This window comes from Atractosteus spatula, chromosome 2, assembly GCF_055471065.1.
Source record: "Atractosteus spatula isolate fAtrSpa1 chromosome 2, fAtrSpa1.hap1, whole genome shotgun sequence".
NCBI lineage: Eukaryota > Metazoa > Chordata > Actinopteri > Semionotiformes > Lepisosteidae > Atractosteus > Atractosteus spatula.
The window spans coordinates 29,977,712-29,998,739 of record NC_142707.1 but is presented as its reverse complement, the minus strand read 5'-3'; the positions used below and the strand labels follow the sequence as shown (position 1 = coordinate 29,998,739).

General features: G+C 36.2%; 1 protein-coding gene across 1 annotated transcript in view; it reads right to left on the bottom strand.

The window, feature by feature from the left end:
* fndc1 (fibronectin type III domain containing 1) overlaps nucleotides 1-21,028 on the bottom strand; it is a 75,502-nt gene that overhangs the window by 27,807 nt on the left and 26,667 nt on the right. The window contains exons 4-14 of the mRNA XM_088933749.1: nucleotides 17,911-18,117; nucleotides 16,697-16,795; nucleotides 15,026-15,149; nucleotides 13,184-13,371; nucleotides 10,517-10,624; nucleotides 8,895-9,083; nucleotides 6,542-8,412; nucleotides 6,167-6,389; nucleotides 5,548-5,663; nucleotides 4,780-4,891; nucleotides 1,855-2,229 (exon numbers count right to left, since the gene is read on the bottom strand). Of these exons, the coding sequence (XP_088789875.1) occupies nucleotides 1,855-2,229; nucleotides 4,780-4,891; nucleotides 5,548-5,663; nucleotides 6,167-6,389; nucleotides 6,542-8,412; nucleotides 8,895-9,083; nucleotides 10,517-10,624; nucleotides 13,184-13,371; nucleotides 15,026-15,149; nucleotides 16,697-16,795; nucleotides 17,911-18,117 (3,612 nt within the window). The remainder of the gene's footprint in view (nucleotides 1-1,854; nucleotides 2,230-4,779; nucleotides 4,892-5,547; nucleotides 5,664-6,166; nucleotides 6,390-6,541; nucleotides 8,413-8,894; nucleotides 9,084-10,516; nucleotides 10,625-13,183; nucleotides 13,372-15,025; nucleotides 15,150-16,696; nucleotides 16,796-17,910; nucleotides 18,118-21,028) is intronic.

The window sequence follows — 21,028 nt, the reverse complement described above, 5'->3', positions numbered from 1 at the left end:
TTGTCTCTAAAAGCAGAAATGTGCATTGGAAGAAAGCTCTTCTGAACCTGCAGGATTATTGTGTTTGTAGTCAATGGGGTAAAAGGCATGGCAGGGCAGTCAAGTGCTGTCAGCTGCAGATGCCATAGGAAAGCAGCAGCTACTGGCTAGAGTCACTGGAGAAGAGGCTGGGCAGGTGCTGTGGAGGTGAATCTGTGTGCCTGAGGTCCCTAGGAAGGTGGTGACGCTGAGTGGCAGGGACACTGTTAGCTGGAAGAACTGTGGAGGTTTGGAAGTTTAGTATGGTGGATGGAACAGAGCTCTGGGAGAAGAGCCTGGTGAAAAGCAGCCCTACAGACAGCAGAGGCTGACGGCTACGATTGGCAGAGATGTAGCAAGGTTGAGGAGAGGACTTGCTGCAGGCTGCTGCAGAAGCAGTTTTGTGTGTACAATGTGTACCTGTGTCTGGGACGAAAAACTATGAAATCGCACAACTGCAGGTGGAGAACAACAGAAATATGAATCACCTGAGGGCAGATGAAGAGAATCAAAATCAGTGACATCACCAGGTTAGTTTTACAGTACTTCTAGGTTGTGTTTTACAGTTTAGATATATTTAGTTGTGAGAAATATTTAATATTTTGAAGATTATTACAAGACTTTTAGATATAGTTCTGAATTATCAATATTTTGGTCAGATGATTTGCATTTAATATTCCCTTATTCTGCCAGAAGACAAGATATTTTAAACGTCCTGCTAAGGAGTCAGCAAGGCTGGGTAATTAAGCCAAAAATGCGTGTGGTCCACTTGTTTGAGGTGGTTGAAATGGAAAATATTGTTTTAGGAGCTTCCTCTGTGGTCAATGTAAGTTAACACAAAAATGTTATAATGGATGGCAGATCCTAATGTTTATTTTGTAGTGAACCAGGGACAATATCGTTATTTCGATTTAGGATTTAATACAAATTGCTTGATTATACCTTTGGGTATTTTATCTAACATGTACAGTATATGGAAGAAGGTAACCAAACATTACAAGAGTTAATTCACACAGGCTAGGAGCTCCATGAAAAGTATTATTGAAAAGAGAATGCACCTGTTCATTAAATCCCTAGCTATATTAAACTAATAATTTGTTCATATAACAGTCTTTAATTCATGCCATCTTGTATCTTTTTCTGGCATTCCTTTCTGCCTTTATATACCCTAGAACCTCATCTAGGGTAAAGATGGCATTAAGTGCCAACTACCTTTGCTGATTGGCAGAGTACTTTGGGATAGGCAAACAGTGTTATCCTTTCTTTCTGTTTTAAAGCCTTCAAATAAAATGTAAATAAAACAAAGGTCAGAAGAGAAACTATGTGGCAATGCATTTCAAACTGAATATGGGAAGCACTCCTTTTCCTGTAGGGGTCTGAGAGTTTGTACAGTAAATATTCCTGAACACATTAGACTTCTTAATGAAAAACAGAGCTATTTTTAAATATGAATGGTGTTGTAGGCTCCTTTGTGGTTATTTCAGTGGTGGTTGGAATAATTGTTAGTTTTATGCATATGAAACCTTTTTAGCAGTCACAATACGGTGCTGTTTCAAGGGTCAAAACATTTGCTCTGTCCACTGTTTGTACTATGTGTTAACTGTTCACGAATATGTTTGCATATACTGTATACATGTTTATTTTAAAGAATACTTCCATTAATGAGTATTTGATTAGAAACATAAATTGTTCACCCCAGCATTCATGGGGTAAATAATTTATTTTGGGAAAAATAACCATATCATGAACTGTTCTACAGCAAATAAATCCCATCATATGTATATCCAATCAGTTCTGAGTTTGCACAACTGAATAATATATTTCTAGTGTTCCTACCTTCAGGGTAGCAATCAAGTATGCCATCCTCTCCAAGCAATGGATATCCTCTCTCATCCACCTGGGAATAGGTACCAGGTGGGCAAGTGGGGAAAATGAATGGTGTTGTAGACTCCTCTGTGGTCATCTCAGTGGTGGTTGGAATAGTTGTTGGTTCAGGAGTGGTTGTAGTTGTTGCAGCAGTAGTAGTGGTTGTTGTAGTTGTGGTTGTAGTTGTAGTAGTTTTTTGTGTTGGTTTTATAGGGTCCAAACCTACTAATGGTCTTCCTCCTACTGCTAGCAGCTTATCTTTAGGATTGACCACTGGTCTGCTGTCCCTCCCATGTCCAAAGAGAGCAAGCCCATCAGGACTCACCAGTGGAGTTCCTTGATCATCTGAGGACAACAGACAATATGAGAAGTGATGTCAAGACTTGCATTTAATTTTTTCTTCACCACTGACAGCCTAATGAATCTGATTCTTTCTACATTGTTTCCAGACACATTTTTCTTAACTCTAAGCAAAAAACATACAGGAAATTTCTTATGAAGTATAACCTCTATATACTGTAGATAACTGATATGCAAAATTAAAAATAAAGTTAATGAAAAGCAGGAAAAATATTACCATGTATATGAGCTGAAATTATATTTACTGTATATAGATATCAGCCATTGCTTACCTGGTATTTAGAGTAAAAGTGTATAAACTCTGAAACTTGATGAAAAGTGACAAAATTACTTACCCTATTTATTTGTGTGTGATGTACATTTGACTGTGCACCTTAAATGGATTATTAATTCTGTTTTGAAATTTGGAATATACAGTGCCTTGCAAAAGAATCCAGACCCTTGCACACATTTCACATTTTGCTTCATTAAAGCTTGCAGACATTACACTTTGAAGTAGCAATTAATATTTTCTATAGCCACAACCTACTGCACACATCCAAAGCACAAAATATTTAAAAGAAGTAAACACCTGTTTATATAGTAGATAGTAATAGATATAATAATAATTTTCATTTCATTCAATAGAATAAAAGTCATGAGTGCAGAAGTATTCAAATCTTTTGTTGTACTAAAATTAATTTAAGACCTTCAAGCAGGTAGCTGCATCAGGTGCATCAGATGTCTTTCTGCAGTAGGAGCTTCAAAACCCCTTTCTTTCTGATCTCATTTCTCTCTCACAGAGGAGGTGTTTCAGATCTCCTGTTGCAGAAAGACATCCAAAACCAAAATTATCCTTAAACTTGGATCACACCTTCCCACTCCTTTTAATGACAGACTCATCTCCTTCAAAATCCTTTCTATTCAATTGCAGATTTTTGCTTTCCACACCTCTCCTCCCATTCTCCCTGGGTTTGGACACTCATTCTCACCTGCTTTATGGCCATTCCCTCCCTGCTTCCCACTCATTCTTACCTATTCTGTCTTTTGTTCTCCTATACCTTATTTATCTGCTACTTTCCCTCTCTTCCTCACATCTGAAGAAGGCCACAGCTGAAACATGGTGTTTCTTTTCTTTACCTTTAGCATAGAATGAACCTTTACATATCCTTTTAAATTATTTTAGACTTACCAATTTACCTTAATCAATCACATAATTAGTTGAGTGGCCTCTGTGTGCAATAATAATGATTCTCAAGATGTGAGAATGAAAACATCTGTTTCTGTGAAAAGGTTACAAAAAGTCTCTGAATGCCCACTATGAGAGCACAGCAATTTCACCTTCAATCACCTGACAAGTTATAAGAAAGTAAGCACATTCCAAATCCAAACATCCCATCCAAACACTGCCTAGATCTGGCCTTTCTTTCAAACTAAGCAGCTGGTCAAGAAAGACAAATTCCACTGTGAGGTCAATGACATCTTTGAAAGAGTTACAGTACAGCATTTAATGGCTGGATTGGGAGAAAATGTCCATAAATCCAGAACATCATGGTCTCTCTACAAAACTGGCCTGTATTGCAGAGTAGAAACATCCATTTCAAATCCCACATGTACTTTTCAACGAATCATTTATGTCATGTTGCAAGCATGGAACAAAATGTTCTGTGGTCATATTAGACAAAATTGGAACGTTTTGGTGCAATTGCAAACTGTTAAGTTTGGTGAAGAACCAATATGGGGAAATACCCAGCCATCTCCATCCCTAGGCAAGCATGGTGATACTGGTCCTCAGCAGGGGCTGTAAAGCATGTTTAGATTAAAAGAAAACTTGATTGATCGAAATACAGATATGTAAATACTTGAGGAAAACCTGTTTCAGTCTAATAAACATTTCATGAGGACAATGGTCCAAAGTACAAGATCAGAGCTACTCTGAAGTGTTTAAAGAATAAGACAGTGAACATCCTTGAGTGGCCCAGTCAAAGTCCTCACTAGAATTCTATTGAGAATCTGCGGAAAGACTTAAAAAGTTGTGTCCATAAGTAATCCCCAAGCAACTTGGGAGAGTTTGAGCAAATCTGCAAGGAAGAATGGGCAAAAATCGTATCAAGCTGGTGTACAAAATTGGTAGACAAAAAGACTTCCAGCTGCAAATTGCTGCTAATCATCGTTCCACCAAATATTGGGTTCAAGGGTCAGAATATTTATTGCTATCAACATATCTTTCCTTCTCCTTTGTAAATGTTGATATTTACTGTTACTTATATTACCCTTAGGAACTAATATAAGTAACAGTAACCCTAAGTATTTAGGCTCACATTTTGAACAAATTAATATAAAAAAATGTGTACGCATCATTTCGTAATTTTTATAATGGAATTCTAAGAAAGGTCTGAATATTTATACAAAGCACTTTATATATACATTAAAAGATATATTCAGAATATGTTTTTTGGTAAACACTGAGTAAACCCAGGACAATACCGCATGGCTGCACAATATGTTTCCTGTATTCTCCAGAAAAATAGAAAAATGCACATGTATTAAACAAACCAAAAATTGTGCGTCCGTCTTCTCCAAGTACCACTCTATGAGGACGGCCCTTTGAGTCCTGCAGAATTCTTCCCTCTTGGTTCATTAAAAATCCTTTGTCAAAGTCCACTATCTGTGAAAAATACAAATGTTGATTTGTACGGAACATAACCTGTGTGCGTGTAAGGCAATAGTTTTGGATTGAAAAAAAAACATATGAGGATACTGCTGAAATGTATTTCATGAGGAATACTGACACCCAAGAACTAGATTTGAGTATTTTAATTGACTCTTTAGATATCAGTGATATGGCTTTACCTACTTCAGCAGGGGGCAGCCCCCATTGCTTTATCCCCATGTAGTGTGAGGAGTGAACCAGGGGGAAGCTGCAAAGATGGGAGTGTGGAGGGGTGATATACTGTACAGTAAAATGCATGATAGAAAATCCAAAAAGGCAAACTTTGCTCACATCATATACTGTATAGATTTAAAGAAAAAAAACATCAGAAATGATATGATTTTGAACAGCTAGCTGAAGAGTTAAACGGTTGTTTTCATACACCCAGAATTTCAGTTTACAATTCCATTTTAAAGGGTTTTTAAGGGCTTCAATTTAAAATTCTGTTTTAAAGGGTTTCTGATAACAACCAAATAAATGTGAACATCAGAAATGCCCCACATCATGCAAAGCACATTGTACCATTACTAGAGACATGCAACATTTGCTTGAACAATGAAAATGACATTCCACAAAGACAGAAACATCAGAAAAGACATTTGTATGCTCACCCATTTAACACCTTCTGGTCCAGTGATTAACCTGCGACCTCCTTGCTTGACTTTAGCATCTGAAGTGGACACAACTTTCCCATTTGTGTTTGTGAGATTTGGTCTGCCATTTTTCCCTGGGAACAGAATAAGTGACGCAATACATAATCAGTTTCAGGAGTATGATGTTTTGAGATTGTAAGATTGAAAAGTTGAAAAGTTAAAAAACAATGAGAATGAAACACAAACTTTTTAAACAAAACTCAGTTTAAACAAAATAAGGAAACAAAGAGGAAAAAGTAAGATAACGAGAAATATTTGAAAGAAAACCATTTTTCTATGTGACAGAAATTGTATTAATTTGAATAGAGGAACAACTTTTCAATGCTTCCAATTTATTTCTCTTTGTGGAAAAGTAAAGTATTTGAAAGTAAATACTAAAGAAGTACAGTATGCTACAACATTATTGGATGTGGAAAAAAACAACCAATGTCAATACAAAATTATTTCCTCAATATAAATTATTAAGGAATACATTTTGAATTCAATGTGGAGAATCATTTAAATATAGTCTGTCTTGTGAAAAACATTACAACAAACAGTAAATATGAAACTTGGTCAATTAAAAATACAGTATTACCTTGTGTGTAGATAGGATTCAAAGCACTGGAGGGAGTTTTTCCCCGTGTGGCAACATCCATGCGGCCAGGATACCGTACCCTTGTCCCTTGATTAGGTTCCCGAATCAGTGGTAAATGTGGTAGCGATGCAGAAGATGAATGGGATGAAGAAGTTCTTGGTACTGAAGAAGAAGCTGTGTGCTGTCTTTCACTAGACGTATGGCTGGAGGTTACATAAGGCAGCTGAGGAGATGAAACCCGATAAGATTCTACATTAAAAGGAGCTGCATTTAATTTAATAAAGAAATGAGCAATAAACGCAGTGTAAAAGAATAGGCTTTTGAAAAACCTGAAGTAAAGCCTGATGATGAAGAAATTGGATTCGAGGAACCTACCTTTGAGTAATCTGAAGGAAGCAAACTTTCAGAATCCCTGGAGCCAGACTGGCGGTTTATAAACATGGGAGACCTTGATTTCCCATTGAAACCTCCAGCAGGCCGCTGGGGAACTGACTGGACAAAAGGGAAGTGTGCTTTTCCAAAACGTGGATTTGGTTTTTGAGGTTTTCTTAAAAATGAGGTAGTTACTTGGGGTTCTGCTGTCGTTGAAACTAGTTTGTCAGTTGTATCATACAGTTCTTTGCTTCCGTAATAATCATAATCATCATCTTTGTCCTTAGATTTTGGATGGATGGGATTATCAGAATCTAAATGTCCCTGGGATGGAGGTGAGGAACTGGAATCTGAAGAGATAACAGGATTTGAAGACTCACTTATAACTGCAGGATGTCTTGGCATGGAAGATTTTGAGGAACCGGTAGAAGCATGCTCTGATGGAAAAGAAATGGGGACTTTTGGCTTTTCATTTGTTTCTTGTGTCACGGAAGCACCTGAATCTGTGTGTGCCACATTTGATTCTGATGTCTGGGACCTTGTTGAGGATGATGGAACTCTACGTTGCCCAGAAGATGTATTCAATTTTGTTTCCTGTTTAGGGAAATGCCTGCGTAGCACACTGAACCTATTACTAGACAATGAAGGTGAACGAGCACTTTCTGAAGTTAATATTTTGGCTTCAGTATGAGTTCCTGTTGATGGGGATGAGCTATGCTTGTCATTTGAAGTAACAAATTCTTTGGTGCCCAGACGTGAAGTCTGGGCACCCCTATCATAATCAGGTGAAGAAGTAGAATATGACAATGAGGAAGATGATTTTTTCTCTTCTGTTTCAGTCTCAGTGCTTTCATTATCTTGATAATTGTCTTGTGGTTTTGTCAAGTGCTGACTATGTGATGAACGGCTTTGAGGATTTTGTGCGCCTGCTGACAAGGTAGATTGAGACATGGTTGAAGAAAGATCTGGTTTTAACCGACTGTTTAAAATCCTGCTAGATCCTATTTGTTCTGGAGTAGTTTCGGGCTGGGCAGAGCCTCTAGACTCTGTGTAACTAGGCCTAGATTGGCTTCCCACTGGTCTTCTGCCGTTAATAAAACCAGAACCCATTTGACGATTAGCTGGAACAGCTATACGCCCTCCCTTTGGAAACAACACAGAAGAACTTAAAGGTTTTTTAGAAAAAGTTTTTTTGGAAGAAGGGAATGACTGTACTTTTTCTTTATCATGGTCATCTGGTTCCCTTCTGTTGGGATAAGAGCTATCAGTGTGGATCTTTCTTGTAAGATCAGATTCCTGAGCATTGGACTTAGTGGAGGGGGGGTCCTCTTTCTCTTTAGAAATTTTCGAAGGGGAGATTGCTTTGGGCAAGGTAGCTGGTCTTCTCATTTTGTTTGTACCTGTATTAGTGGGAGAGAGGGGCCTCTGTGGTTGTGTTTTGGACACTGATCCAGGGGAAATTTTATCTGATTTAATAGAGCTTTCTGATGAGGAATCATCACTGGTTGTCACTGCATTGTTTTGTTTTGTATGCTGAACACGTTTCTCTTCAAAATGTTCATCCACCTCCTCCTCTAAATTCTCATCTGAATCTGAATGAGGTCCTTGTCCAATTAAATCCTTTGTTTCATTGTCTTTGTTTTGAGAAGAATGGGATGTTCCAGGTTTGGGAGAAGAAGCTTTCACAGGCGTATATGAATCAGGTTCCTCAGGTTCTTCTGTGAATCGAGAACCAGTATCTGGCAGCTTAGATGTAGAATGGGACCAAGGTACTTTTGAAGATGAAGCAGGATTTGAAGATGTCCTGAACATACTCTTCTTGCGACCATCTGGGATTTTGGAGTGTTGAGATGATGATGAACCAATAGTGCTAGCTGGCAAAAAAGGAGATTTTGTTTAGTATTTAGCATATTAAAATGAGAAAATTACAATTAATTAAGGCTACAAGCACTCTAAAAGTTGAAAAGGATTTTATAACACATTTATTATACATACTACATTGTATTTTAATCTCTTTAAAATACTAATAAATTATATAATACATACTGTGCAGTGCTGGTTTGAATATTTAATTGATGTTGGTTTGTTGCAGTAAATATTAGTATAATAACATTTCTTGGATATTCAGAAAACTGAATCAATATTACATGTCAGAAGCAGTCAAAATTATTTTAATCATTAAGTCCTCAGTTTCACATAAGAAACAAAAATCACAAGAGGTTACAAATTTGATACATTAAACAGGGTATAATGTTAAGCAACATCACATTGCAGCCAGCAAGTGAAGTAAGGAAGGTCTATAAAGCAAAGAGAAATCTGGACATCATACAAAGCAACAAATAGGAAGGAGTCTTACTTGTTGGCATAGCGACACTGAAGGCTTTGCTCTGAGGACCTTGTCCTCTCCTGTTTGCTGCACGAATTTTGAAAATATAGCGGTCACCAGGCTGCAGACCATCGATTATGGCAGAGGAGGTGGTTCCAGAATAGGTAATGGACTTTGTTCCAAAGGGTTTGAGAGCGGGGGCATATGAAAGAATGTATTCTGAAATGATTGAGCAGACAGTTGGAAGATGGAGACTGTAAGGGCAGGATGAATTACAACTTGCATTACTAATGTTAAAATTAGCAATGCACGTCAACAGATGAATTCAAGTTCGTGCTGTATATTGTAAAAACCCAACATTGGAAATGGTATTTTAAAATAATTAGTGTGCTAGTTAAAAAACACGTAGAACATTGAACACAAAATATTTCTGTCCAAATAGTGTTAACCACAATGGTACTATTTTTGAAAACATTTTTCAAGTCACAACTCGATATACATCATGCCACACAAGTCTTTATATTATATGTACTGTATCAGGATATAAGTAAAAAAGTCCCATTCCCCTTGAAATAAGTTTTAAATGCATCGTCTCATTAGATTAGATTGCATGATCAAGCGTAACCCATTTTGTTGCCAGGAAAAAAAAATATTGAAGTAGTTTTTTTATTATTGTAGACAGCATCTGTCAAATCAGGATTTAATCGTTTGTGAACTTTTATTCCTGACTTTTAATGTATTGTACAAACTGTAACTAATAAAATCCAACTGTTTTTCAAAAAACATTTTTTTATCTCAATATGCTACAAATTTTTGGTCAACAGCCTGTTGAAGTAGCACTAATACCAATAAAAGCAAAAGTCCAGGAAAGCATAACTGAAAATATTTTCCAATGGTGTAAGCATTTTGAATAGATAAAAATCTTTCTGTTTTACTATTTCATATGCAATTATAAATATGATTCCATTCTAGGTGTGTATGACATATAGTCAGAGGCATTAAAATGAAACAAATTTGATCATTTGCAAAGTGATCTGGTGCAGTGGAGCAGGTCTGTAAGAGCTTTCCCTGGAATGCTTTCCTGTCAGCAGTGTCTTGAACTCCAGGGAAGGATATGCATATTGACATATGGCTAATATCCTTATGTGGTTACTTTCCCCACGACACATTGCATAAGTATGAGGGAAAGGCTAGAAGGGAACATAGTAAATTTTATATAAATGTTGGCTTTCCTGTGAAAACACTAAAAATGTTACATACAGATGTATGATGAATATGTCAAATACAAATGCAAGAAGTATACAGTATACAAGCAAAACACATATAATCAGACTTCATGCAGTATTGTTTAACATTAAAGTGAATATGTACCGATACTTATAGTAAATTAAAATCACTAGGCTGTACACACTGTAGGTTTTGTCTAATATGATATGATGTATAAAGCAGGGATTACACAAGATTAATTAATTATATCCACATCATTGCTCCTGATCATTCAGGATTTTGTCTGGCAAAGAGGAAGATTTAAAGGCACTAATGTAAAGTAATGTCACCATCAAGACAAGTTGTTATACATTTGTGCTTCATTGTATACGACCAATCGATAATTTTTGGAGAAAAGCTATTTATAAGTCAGATATTATGCCTACCTCTTATTCTTCCATTTGTTTCCTGGGGTGGATCCCAAGATGCAGTAACAGCAGTACCTTTTCCCTTCAAGGGCTCAACATAAAAGTTATCAGGTGCACTTGTGGGGGCTGTAAATATATATAAAAAGCATAAATAAATGTTTCATGTGTTATAATCCCACACTCAACATAGGCATTGTGCACAAACTTTTAAATGTGGTGATCCCCTTTGAAGTGGTGTGGCTTGCACACTGTTGCAAACTGACATGCGGCCAAGCTTTGACACCTTAATTTTAATTCTCAAATGCTACTGTATGTTCCCAAAGCACATCATTCACCCCTTAAATGCAGAAACAATCACTTCCCTAGAAGTCTCTAGAGGGCCGAAGTTTGCACTCCATTCCAGATAACACTCTAGGACCTCTCCACCCCAGGACTCCTCTTTCTCATTCTGAATTCAGTGTGATTTTAACTTCCTTGAGGTGTTGATTTAGGAGAGTCTAGTTAGTGCTGTTAACCTTTGTGGCTGAAGTCCTGCCAGAAAGAAAGAAAAACATTTCCACCTGGAAACCCTGGTTCTGTTCATGGCGAACCAGAGTTTCTGGAAACTTGGAGTATGTGCCAGCAAGTGTCAGTGTTGTCTTGTTTGTTCTTAAGAGAGGGGGTGGGGAACTAAAAACAAAAAATGGTACTGTTTATTGACCCAATTCCAAGGACTTTGTGAGTGTAACTGGATTATTAGCGAACTCCCAAAGAGTTAGGACATTAGGAGTGCTTTGGTGCTTTCTCTCTAAAAACTCTCAAGATTTGAGCATCTCACAAAGCTGCCCCGACTGTCCTTCTGTTCATACTGTTCACAATAGGAACTCCAGCCTATCACAAGAGAGGTAGTTTCAACCTCATTGATCACTCCTCCTTTTCTGAATGATGAGTATGATATTTTAAAATATCAGGTTCACAAATTTGCTTTAACATATGTAACAGCAGATTATAGAGTGCAGTCACTCAACTTAGTCTTAAAATCAGCAGTAAAACTAAATAATTTAAATTGAAACTTCTAGTGGTTATTAAACAGCATACTGTAATATATTATTATGGCTGTGCAGGTGTCAAAACAACAGCAAGAAAGTGAGATGTTTATTCAGTTGTAGTTGAGCCTACAGCATGTGCCAAAATTTACATGCCTCAAATTATACCAATTGCTCAGCTATATTTGTGACATTGAGGTTTTAATTATTAATTTCAATTATTCCATTTCCCACCTTATTCTCTATTTTCCCACCACCTCCGTATTTGTAACTTATCCCTGTATAATGTAATACATTACAGGGAAGATGGTATTTCCTGCCACTTAAAAATATAAAACTGTGCCTCCCCTGTCTCCTACAGTTGGTTTTCTCCTACCAGTTCATAGAATCCACAATGTCCTCTATCTGGGTTTCTGTAATGAACTGGCTCTTGCTTGACACCATCTGACCAGAATATACCACTAATCTTACGTACAGGCCATCTCTGCGTCTTGGTAGATAACAAGAAAGTGTGTTTTGCCATGAGACATTGCCTACTAAATCAAAGGAGTCATGGTGGGATCTCCTTGTTTTCCTTGAGCTACTGTCATCCTCCATTTGAGTTTCTTCTGGTTAAAAGGTTGCGCTTCCTCATGACCCATTTTTTTGGCAGACACGTCAGCTAGATTACAGGGAGGGCTCCAGGCTCTAAGTGTCAATGCCCCCCTCCCCCCAACTTGATAGCCCCTAACCACTCTTTAGCCACACTCTGGTCTAACCAACCCCTGATGTCACTCAGCTAATGGAGGATGGAGGCCTTCCAGTCCCCCTACTTGTGCTAGGTTTTTTCCACCTACTGTACCCCACAATAGCACTGATGCTCATAAATATTGGACTACACTGTATAGGATGTCCGGCCAAATCTTTGTACCAGGGGCCAAAACCCGGGTGCAGCACTCACATACACACTGACTGGCTAAGTGGCTCATCCAAGACAATCCTTTTGGCCTGCAAGAGCTCCTGGCTTCTTCTTTCCACTGGCCTGAGAGCACAACCACCTATAGTGCTTTCTACATCTGAGACAGTAAGTTATGGCTTCCATTAAGGATCTTTGACTGGTAAACTTTGAAACTCCACATTAGTTGGTTTGTATAGGCCGAGCATGAGGAATGCAATGCGGCCCTCTGTGTGAATTAGGACCAACATTCTTCTTCCCAATCCCTTCTTGACTTTGACCTTGACTTCTTGACTTCTGCCTACTGTGTCTTGCAGTGGTGCCGATTCTAAAAAAGGGTGATGAGCTTGTTATGATCTTTACATTCTTTAGTTTTCAGCTGTTGCCCTATTAGCACAACTGTGTTCAATTTATACTGCCTGATTGCCAGAGGGGTCTGTAGTAATGTTGTGCACAGTATATAACATGCTTACAATGGCACAGCAGTGATTGATTTAATAAACAGCCATTTTTTAGATCCCTCGCATCTTTTCAGGTACGCAACAGAGCTGTCTTGAAGGAGAAGGGCAGAGCCAAGTGACATGTTCACTGAACTTTCTATACATCATTGACAAATGAAATATGGAATCCTATGCTTAACATTTTTTAAGTTTATAATACAACATGAAATCACATTACATTCATTTAGAAATGAAGCTTAATTATGATGGTAGTTCATAAACCTACCAGATTCAGGAGTCCTTTGAAAAACTGAAACACTCCATTTGCCATTCCTCTCTCGCTTTGAAATTCTAACAGAAAACTCGTACATTGTGTCTGCTATCAGATTCTCTATCAGGGCTCGTCTCTGCGTGCTCTCTCTATAGTCCCACCTGGCTGATTCTCCCTTCTCTCGGTACCGAACTGTGTAGTGTCTTCAAAGACAAGAACAAACAGAAAAAACACTATGAGATTTAAGTGAGAGAAATATCATAACAACTTATTAAATTGTGGCTAGTTTATTGAAAAGTCTATGGCCCACTTAAACTGACCATATTTCAGTCAGTTAGAGAACATACAGTACAGCCTCATTAATTTTTATTTCATACTGTATACAGTGGGTATAGAAAGTCACCACCCCATTTCGAAATGTTTATTTACAAATTGTAACTTGCAACACCAAATTAAAAAAGAAAGCAGAATTTCTGAAAAAAAATAAAAATAAAAAAGTAGAATAACTGGGTTGGATAAGAGAACACCCCCCTGAGTTAATGCTTGGTGGAAGCATAGAGACTACCCAGTAAGGAAGAAGGATTGGGAATCAGCATTAATTTCACTCCACACCATCTCAATTCCTACCCAGCAAAATCTCATCAGTGGACACCAATCAGCAATGCTAAGAACAGATTTCCCAAAAGAGGATGTTATTTCATTTTTATTGCCTCTTGCCTCTTAGCTCCAAACTACCATTTGTAAACACATGTTCTTTGTTTAAACAATTATTGCTTTTTAATGGATACTATATAACTCACAAATAACAGAACCTCTTAACTGAACACAGTGAGTTCAGCTTCAAGAGTGTTTTTTGTCAAACTTTTACAGTACATTTTGTAAAGAAGTACTTTCTGATGTCAGTCCTAAACTCACTGAGCTTTCATGTGTGTCTTCTGGTCCCAGTTTCTTTGCTTAGCTTAAAACAGCTGCATGGTTTCACATGGTCATTTTTTCCAGGGTTCAGAATACCTCAGTTCTCACAAAGCCTTCTTTGTTCCAAACTATTATGATTGAACTGTTATAAACTCACAATGCTCAGCATACCTTTTCAATCTTCAGATCTGATAGCTGTTTCAATTTTTTCCAAAGCTGAAATGTATTTAGAGGGTGGCATAGTGGTTAACATTGTTACTTTACAATGGTAAGGTCTTGGGTTCAACTCCAGACCTGGGGTACTATCTGCATGGAGTTGGTATGATCATGTCATGTTAGTGTGGATTTCCTCCAGATGCTCTTCTTTCCTCCCACAGTCCAAACATGAGCTTGTAGATTAATTGGCTTGAGTGTGTGTGTTTGTGTCTGTGTGTGCCCTGCAATGGACTGGTGTCCCATCTAGGGTGTAAAATGCCTTGTGCTCAATGCCTCTTGGGATAGGCTTTAGATTAATCTGACCCTGAATTAGATAAACAGTTACTGAAAGTGATGGGAAATGTTTTTTATGCTGAAAACTAAGCACAATATTCATAAGGGATTTACACAGATGCAATTTATAGTTCTAAAATTTCTATATTCATTTTTATTCTGATGTTTTGTTCAAAGAATTCCATTATTCTATTAATTTTACATAATCAATTTACATCTACAGAAAAAAAAACTTTGTCCTTATTGTGGAGAAGCTTGCTAAAATCTAAGTAAAATTCAACCTTTTGTCAATTGCATTTAAAACTTATTATTTTGTAAAACTGGGATATATAAATGTAAAACTTGGATATTAATGCACCCAAACTTACAGATTTGCTTTAAGACATTCAAAAATTCATAGATGAGTTTCAGAAAAAAAAATTGTAAAAGTAAAAGTAGCAATCTTAGCCCTACCTTGATGAAGCACTTGCAACGTCCTTTTGTTTTTCAAAGGCAGGATCAATCCAGGTTACAAGAACTGACTGAGGGGATATGATCCGAACAGTGATGTCCTTTGCTTCAGGCAATTCCTCAGAATCTATTGACCAAAAAAGAGTTTCTTAAAAAATAGTATTTTCTCATTCATGCGTTAAAGTAATGAAATAGAAAAATACAAAAATACTAAAAATACAAAGAAAACAAATTGAGCTCAATTACAGTATGTTTCTATTTGTCAAGTCTACATATTGTATTCTGGCAGATATTGTACTGTACGGTAAGTGTAAAAAGGTACAATAAATGATTCACGGTTTATGTTAGTAAAATTTGGCTAATGGTAACTTTCAAAAATATTCTAAAAATGATCAAATTGCTGCATGTTACTTTTGCCATTAGAGGTCCTCTAACAGGAAGAATACACAGCTACATTAGGCTCATCAAGAGATGCCCTTTTATAAGATGCATTTCAATAGAGTGGGATTAGAGCACTGGTTTAGTATATAATATAATAACTGATTCCATTATGGTGATATCAGAACTGAACATCATGGGAGGCACAGGACCAAGAATCCATTTCTTTATATTTAAGTGCTAGATCTATTAGAAACAAATTATACAAAAAACTAAATAGATTATACCAACTTATTAGTTAATATGAGGTTACTGGAATCACAGAAACAAGGATAACAGTGGAGATACTGTAAATGTAACATTAGTGGATACATACTGTTCCCTAGAGACTGAAAAATAGAAAAGGAGAGGTGTAACACTATATATACAAATAGTATCAGGAAATGAATACAGAGGGATCGGGAGTCTCTAAAGTATGCTATAGACTGAATGCAGTTGCTGATTATAGTACAATTAAGTATTTGTGGGAAAAATAAGTAGTTTTATGGGAAACTTCCACTTTCCTCACACACAAAAAAGTAGAAAAAGTAGATACTTAATAACTGCTGACTTATTCTGTTGTTGTTCTGTTATAAGATGTAAAAATGGTGTGAAAAGATTCAAATAGATACAAATTAGATACAAAAATAGATACAAATAAAAATAAATAAATAAGAATGTAATAATGATACTGTATACAGTAAATAGATTATGCTAGAGGTATAGAACAAATGTATCCCAAAAGTGGGTACATCAAAGCAGCATCACAATAAATTCACCAAATTAATTAGGGAGATTATAAGGGAAAATAAAGAAAATTTAAAAATTGATTAAAAGCTACAATATCTAGAAAAAGAAATAAATACATTGTAAATACAGAAATAAAAGGTATACTAGAAAAGCCAAGAGAGAAATTGATATTATTATTTGATATTACAAAAGAGGTATAAATAACAAAATGTTTCAGTACTAAAACAGCAAAAGAATAATTAATAATGAAGTATAATATATCTGGGACAATAATGGGCAATTTCTAGGGAGTGAAAGGGAAATGGCTGATGTACATTCTTCAGGAAGCAAAAGGTCAAAGTACTGTATTAAATAGGAATTAGCATAGAACAGACAGAAGTGTTTTGCATACTACATGCTCTAAAGATTAATAAATCTGCAGGGCCTGATGGTCTTACCATTTGTATTCAAGGAACAACAGAAATGGGCATGGAGGGCATATGATATGGTGTATTTAAATGTACATACCTGAAGCTTTTTTTTTGGTCATGACCGGCCTATATACAGGTGAGCTCTGCCCAAGTGCATTCTGTGCCTGCAGTGATACCACATACACCGACTCAGAAGCTACAAACAAAGAGGAATACTAAATATATCCACAACTTTTACATTTTTATATAGCTGCATAAAGTAAACTGCAGAAGTTCAAAAACAAGAAAAAAATTATGCAAGAAAAAATATATTAAATTTCCAGCAAAATAAACCATACAGACATGTTTTATGCAAACTTGTATTGTAAGTCAATATACTGTATGAATCTGAATGTCTCTGTATAACAGAAATACAAAAGTGATGAAGCTTAATACATATCATGCAAAATTATACTCTCTCGGTCAGCATATATTGCTTTCAGATGTGAGTCTTCGTGCTGTTTGATAGGGTTCAGGTGTGGTGGAAAAATTGGAACATTTTCTGTATGTACTGCTCAGCAGTGTAATGTGAATTAAATTATTTTATATAAATCCACTAGAAAGTCCACATTGTACACAGTTAATACATTTAAGATCACATTTAAGAAAACTGTGATCATTTCCAGCCACCAAAGTCCAAAAACTACTTTGATGTATTGGAAAATGTTCAAAACAGTGATGCAACAGCTGATGGAAGCTGTAAAGAACACCTCATATAAACTAAACCCCTCGGTTTTTTCCTGTTGCACAATTTTTCCACTTTTATACTTGCAAAGTGACTACTGCAATTAAAAAATAAGATGTTAATGCAGATCACAACAATGCCTATTAACTATGTCAATTACAATAATGTAATTTGTTACATGTAATTTGGACACTACAATGTTACTTTAAAAACAAGTGTGGAAACATATATTTTATGAATCTGTGTCTTTTACTAATAATTTTCCAGAGCACCCAATACTAGGCACCAACATTCATATCTATGAAATATTGATCCTCAATAAAAAAAACACATCTTATACAGTACAGGTTGTTTAATCAAAATAAATGCATAAAAGTACTAATGACCCTAAATGTATTATTCCAAACTTTAAAAATGGGGATGTTTTTTATTCCAAACTTTAAAAATGGGGATATTTTATAGTATAATGGAAGAGGGTGTATTGTTCTGTGTTAAGCTGCTAGTAAACCAAATTTATTTCTCATAATTGCATTATAGGTAAATACAGAAATTTAAAATTGAAGTTTATCATGTAAAATGTCTCTTACCAAGCCTTCTAGTTTCATGAGTTGTTTGATCATCCTGTAAGGATGTATAATGCATTCTTTTATTGTCCTCTCCAACACCCAGAACATATGATCTCACTCTCCCTGGCTTATCTGGGCCTGACGAATGAGGAGGCTTCCACTGCACAGACACACTGTCTTCAGACGTGTGTCCCTTCACTTGTAATGGCCTTCCAGGAACCTTGGTTTCTGAAAAGAAACCAAAAAGGAATAGTCTAAGATGTTTGACCTACTTGCAAAGAAGAACCTGATCATTACTATTATGTAAATGTGTACTGAATAAAGTGAAAGAGATTGTATGTGTCTCCATGCTGTATGCTTTTTTCCTTACTCTGTGAACACATATAAAGTTTTAAATCACTAATGAACAAATATTTTTTTCTTCAAACTATAGGATAGTAATTATTAACGTTTTTGGCTGGCTTTTAATATTTGCGTCAGCTCATTGGAAATCTTATTGTGATAAATGTCTTGAGAAATAGTAGCACTGCCAAAGAGGTTAAGCAGCTTTATGTCATAATGTACATTTTTGGTGCTACAAATATACATAGCTTCAAATAAATAAGGGTTACTTAGTGTGAGTTTCTGTATCCAGTCTGTTATGGAGTGTTATGAAGTCCTAATCACTAAAAGTTTGTTTAAGTACATAAGCCATGACCTCAAAGTCTTAATTTATTATTCCTTCTTTGGATTTGGCATAATGTTTGTGTATGTGACTTGGACTTACATATCTTGCTATCAAACATTCAGACATTGTACACTTATCTTTTGGACAGTCTTAAACAGTTAAAGAATAACAGAATAACAAGAAAGTGTTTTTTTTTGTTGGCTAGTTTTCAATATAACTGCTTTGTCTGTTCTTCCAGAAAGAATAAGATTGAATGAACCCAAACCATCTTGCAGCTTCATACAGTACAAGATTTTTCTGTGAAGTGAATAAATGTATTATTACAGTATGTGTTTGTTTGACTTGTAACCTAGTACTTTATAACAGAAACCCAGTTAAACAAACAAACCATCAGCTGATTATCCATCAAGTCATTTAAAAACAGTAGCAAAAATGATACTTTGTCGTTGTACCAAGAATAAAGAATGGTTGCAGTTAAATACTTCTAGAATGTTGTCTACACAAATATTTCAATAAATATTTATACTTATACTTTAAAAAAACAGTTTTGATTCTCAGTAAGAATCCTTTGATGGTGCTACTTTAGCCTCACAGTTTGAATGAACCCAAATTTATTTTGGTCCAGTGGGGTAGCATGGCCGATCCCAATGATGATTGCGAGGGTAAATGCAAATTCCATGTTATCCTATAAACTCTGTGATAAAAACCCATTTATATCCATCCAGTTGTGCAGACAATGAGAACAAATATAAACGGACATCTTTAAAAAGAACTTACTGTAATTCTTAGAGATAACAGTGAAAAGAGATGTTATAGAATGGAACACCTAAAGTATTGAAAAAAGAAGAAATATTCAATGTGAAAGCTTTGGTGGCACTCTGACTTATATGTATTATAAAGCAACAACTGCTTTTGTATTATTTGGGAATTATTGAAAATATTGACAGAGCTAAATGAAATAAGTGATTCAGGGAGATTTAAATAACAGTGTTGTACTCTGTTACCATGTAGTGCAGTGGCACTGCCTGTCCTATGAAAGTACCTTCCTATACTGTTTAAAACATACGTTATGCTACCTGTTTGTCTAGGTTTGCATGAAGAGTCAATGAGAAACAGCCAGTAAAACAGTGACAGTCTCCTGTCTGGTTCTATTGCTTCTGTGTGATTATGATTGACAACATGCAGTAAATATATATTCTGTTTTGCATTCTATGGTAATTTGTATAAAACAACACCTTTGATTTTGATGTTGAATATTGAAGGATGAGGTATATGAAGCATTAGATAACAAGAGTTAAGAAACAAAGAACCGTACAAGTCCCTTCAGGTTTTCTGAAACAAGTAGTTGATGTTAATATCATATCATGCATTTTCTTACAAGGAAAATATCCTGAGTATAGTTGATATATACTTTTTAAGGTCCTATTTACGTTCTCATGTTCTGGTTCTAGTATTTGCTGTAAAGTAATACCGAGGTTTCAACTACAGTATGTAACAGAACTACTCCAAACAGGGCAGATTAATGAAGAAACTTGTCTGAGATGCTTATACAGAAATTAGGAATTTGCCAGTTCCACCTGTTTCGAATTATTTCTCTTTAAGACCTTCTCTAAACCAACACATTTCTGCTGAATGTGGTGAAGCTCTTAAATTTATACCCTTAGGTTATTTTGTGTGTAGTTTGCCCAGTGCTTTGAGTTAAAAAGCAATTGTTGGCATTATCCTTGCTGGTTACTGTCAGGTGAATTTTGCCTCATCTTGTGCAGATTAGAACTTTAAACTCCAGCTTTCTTTTATTTAACATACTTGAACAATAATAAAACACAATTGTAAATGTTAATGGGGAACAATTATTAATGTATTTATAAATGGCCAGCAGCCATATTACCCTGCAACTAACAACTGGCAACCCACTGAAGCTAAGCAGGTGTGAGCCTGGCCAGTACTTGGATGGGAGACCTCCTGGGAAAAACTAGGGTTGGTTCTGGTAGAGGTGTTAGTGGGACCAGTACGGGGCACTCACCCTACAGTCTGTGTGAGTCCTAATGCCCAAACATAATGATGGATTCGTTATACTGTAAAAAAAGGCACTGTCTTCAGATCAGACATAAAACCAAGGTCCTGACTATCTGTGGTTATTAAAAATCCCAGGGTTTTTCTCGAAAAGAGTAGGGGTATAACCCTGGTGTCCTGGCAAAATCCCCCCTGGCCTTTACCAATCAAGGCCTCCTAATAATCCCCATCTATGAATTGGCTTCATCACTCTGTTCTCCTCCCCACTGATAGCTGATGAGTGGTGAGCGTTCTGGCGCACTATGGCTGCTATCATCCAGGTGGGGCTACACATTGGTGGTGGTGTAAAGCGCTTTGAGTGGAGTGTCCAGAAAAGCACTATATAATTGTTAGGAATTATTATTATTATAAACCACATGTTTATGTGAATACATTTATGTTTTTTAATTATGCAGTTAA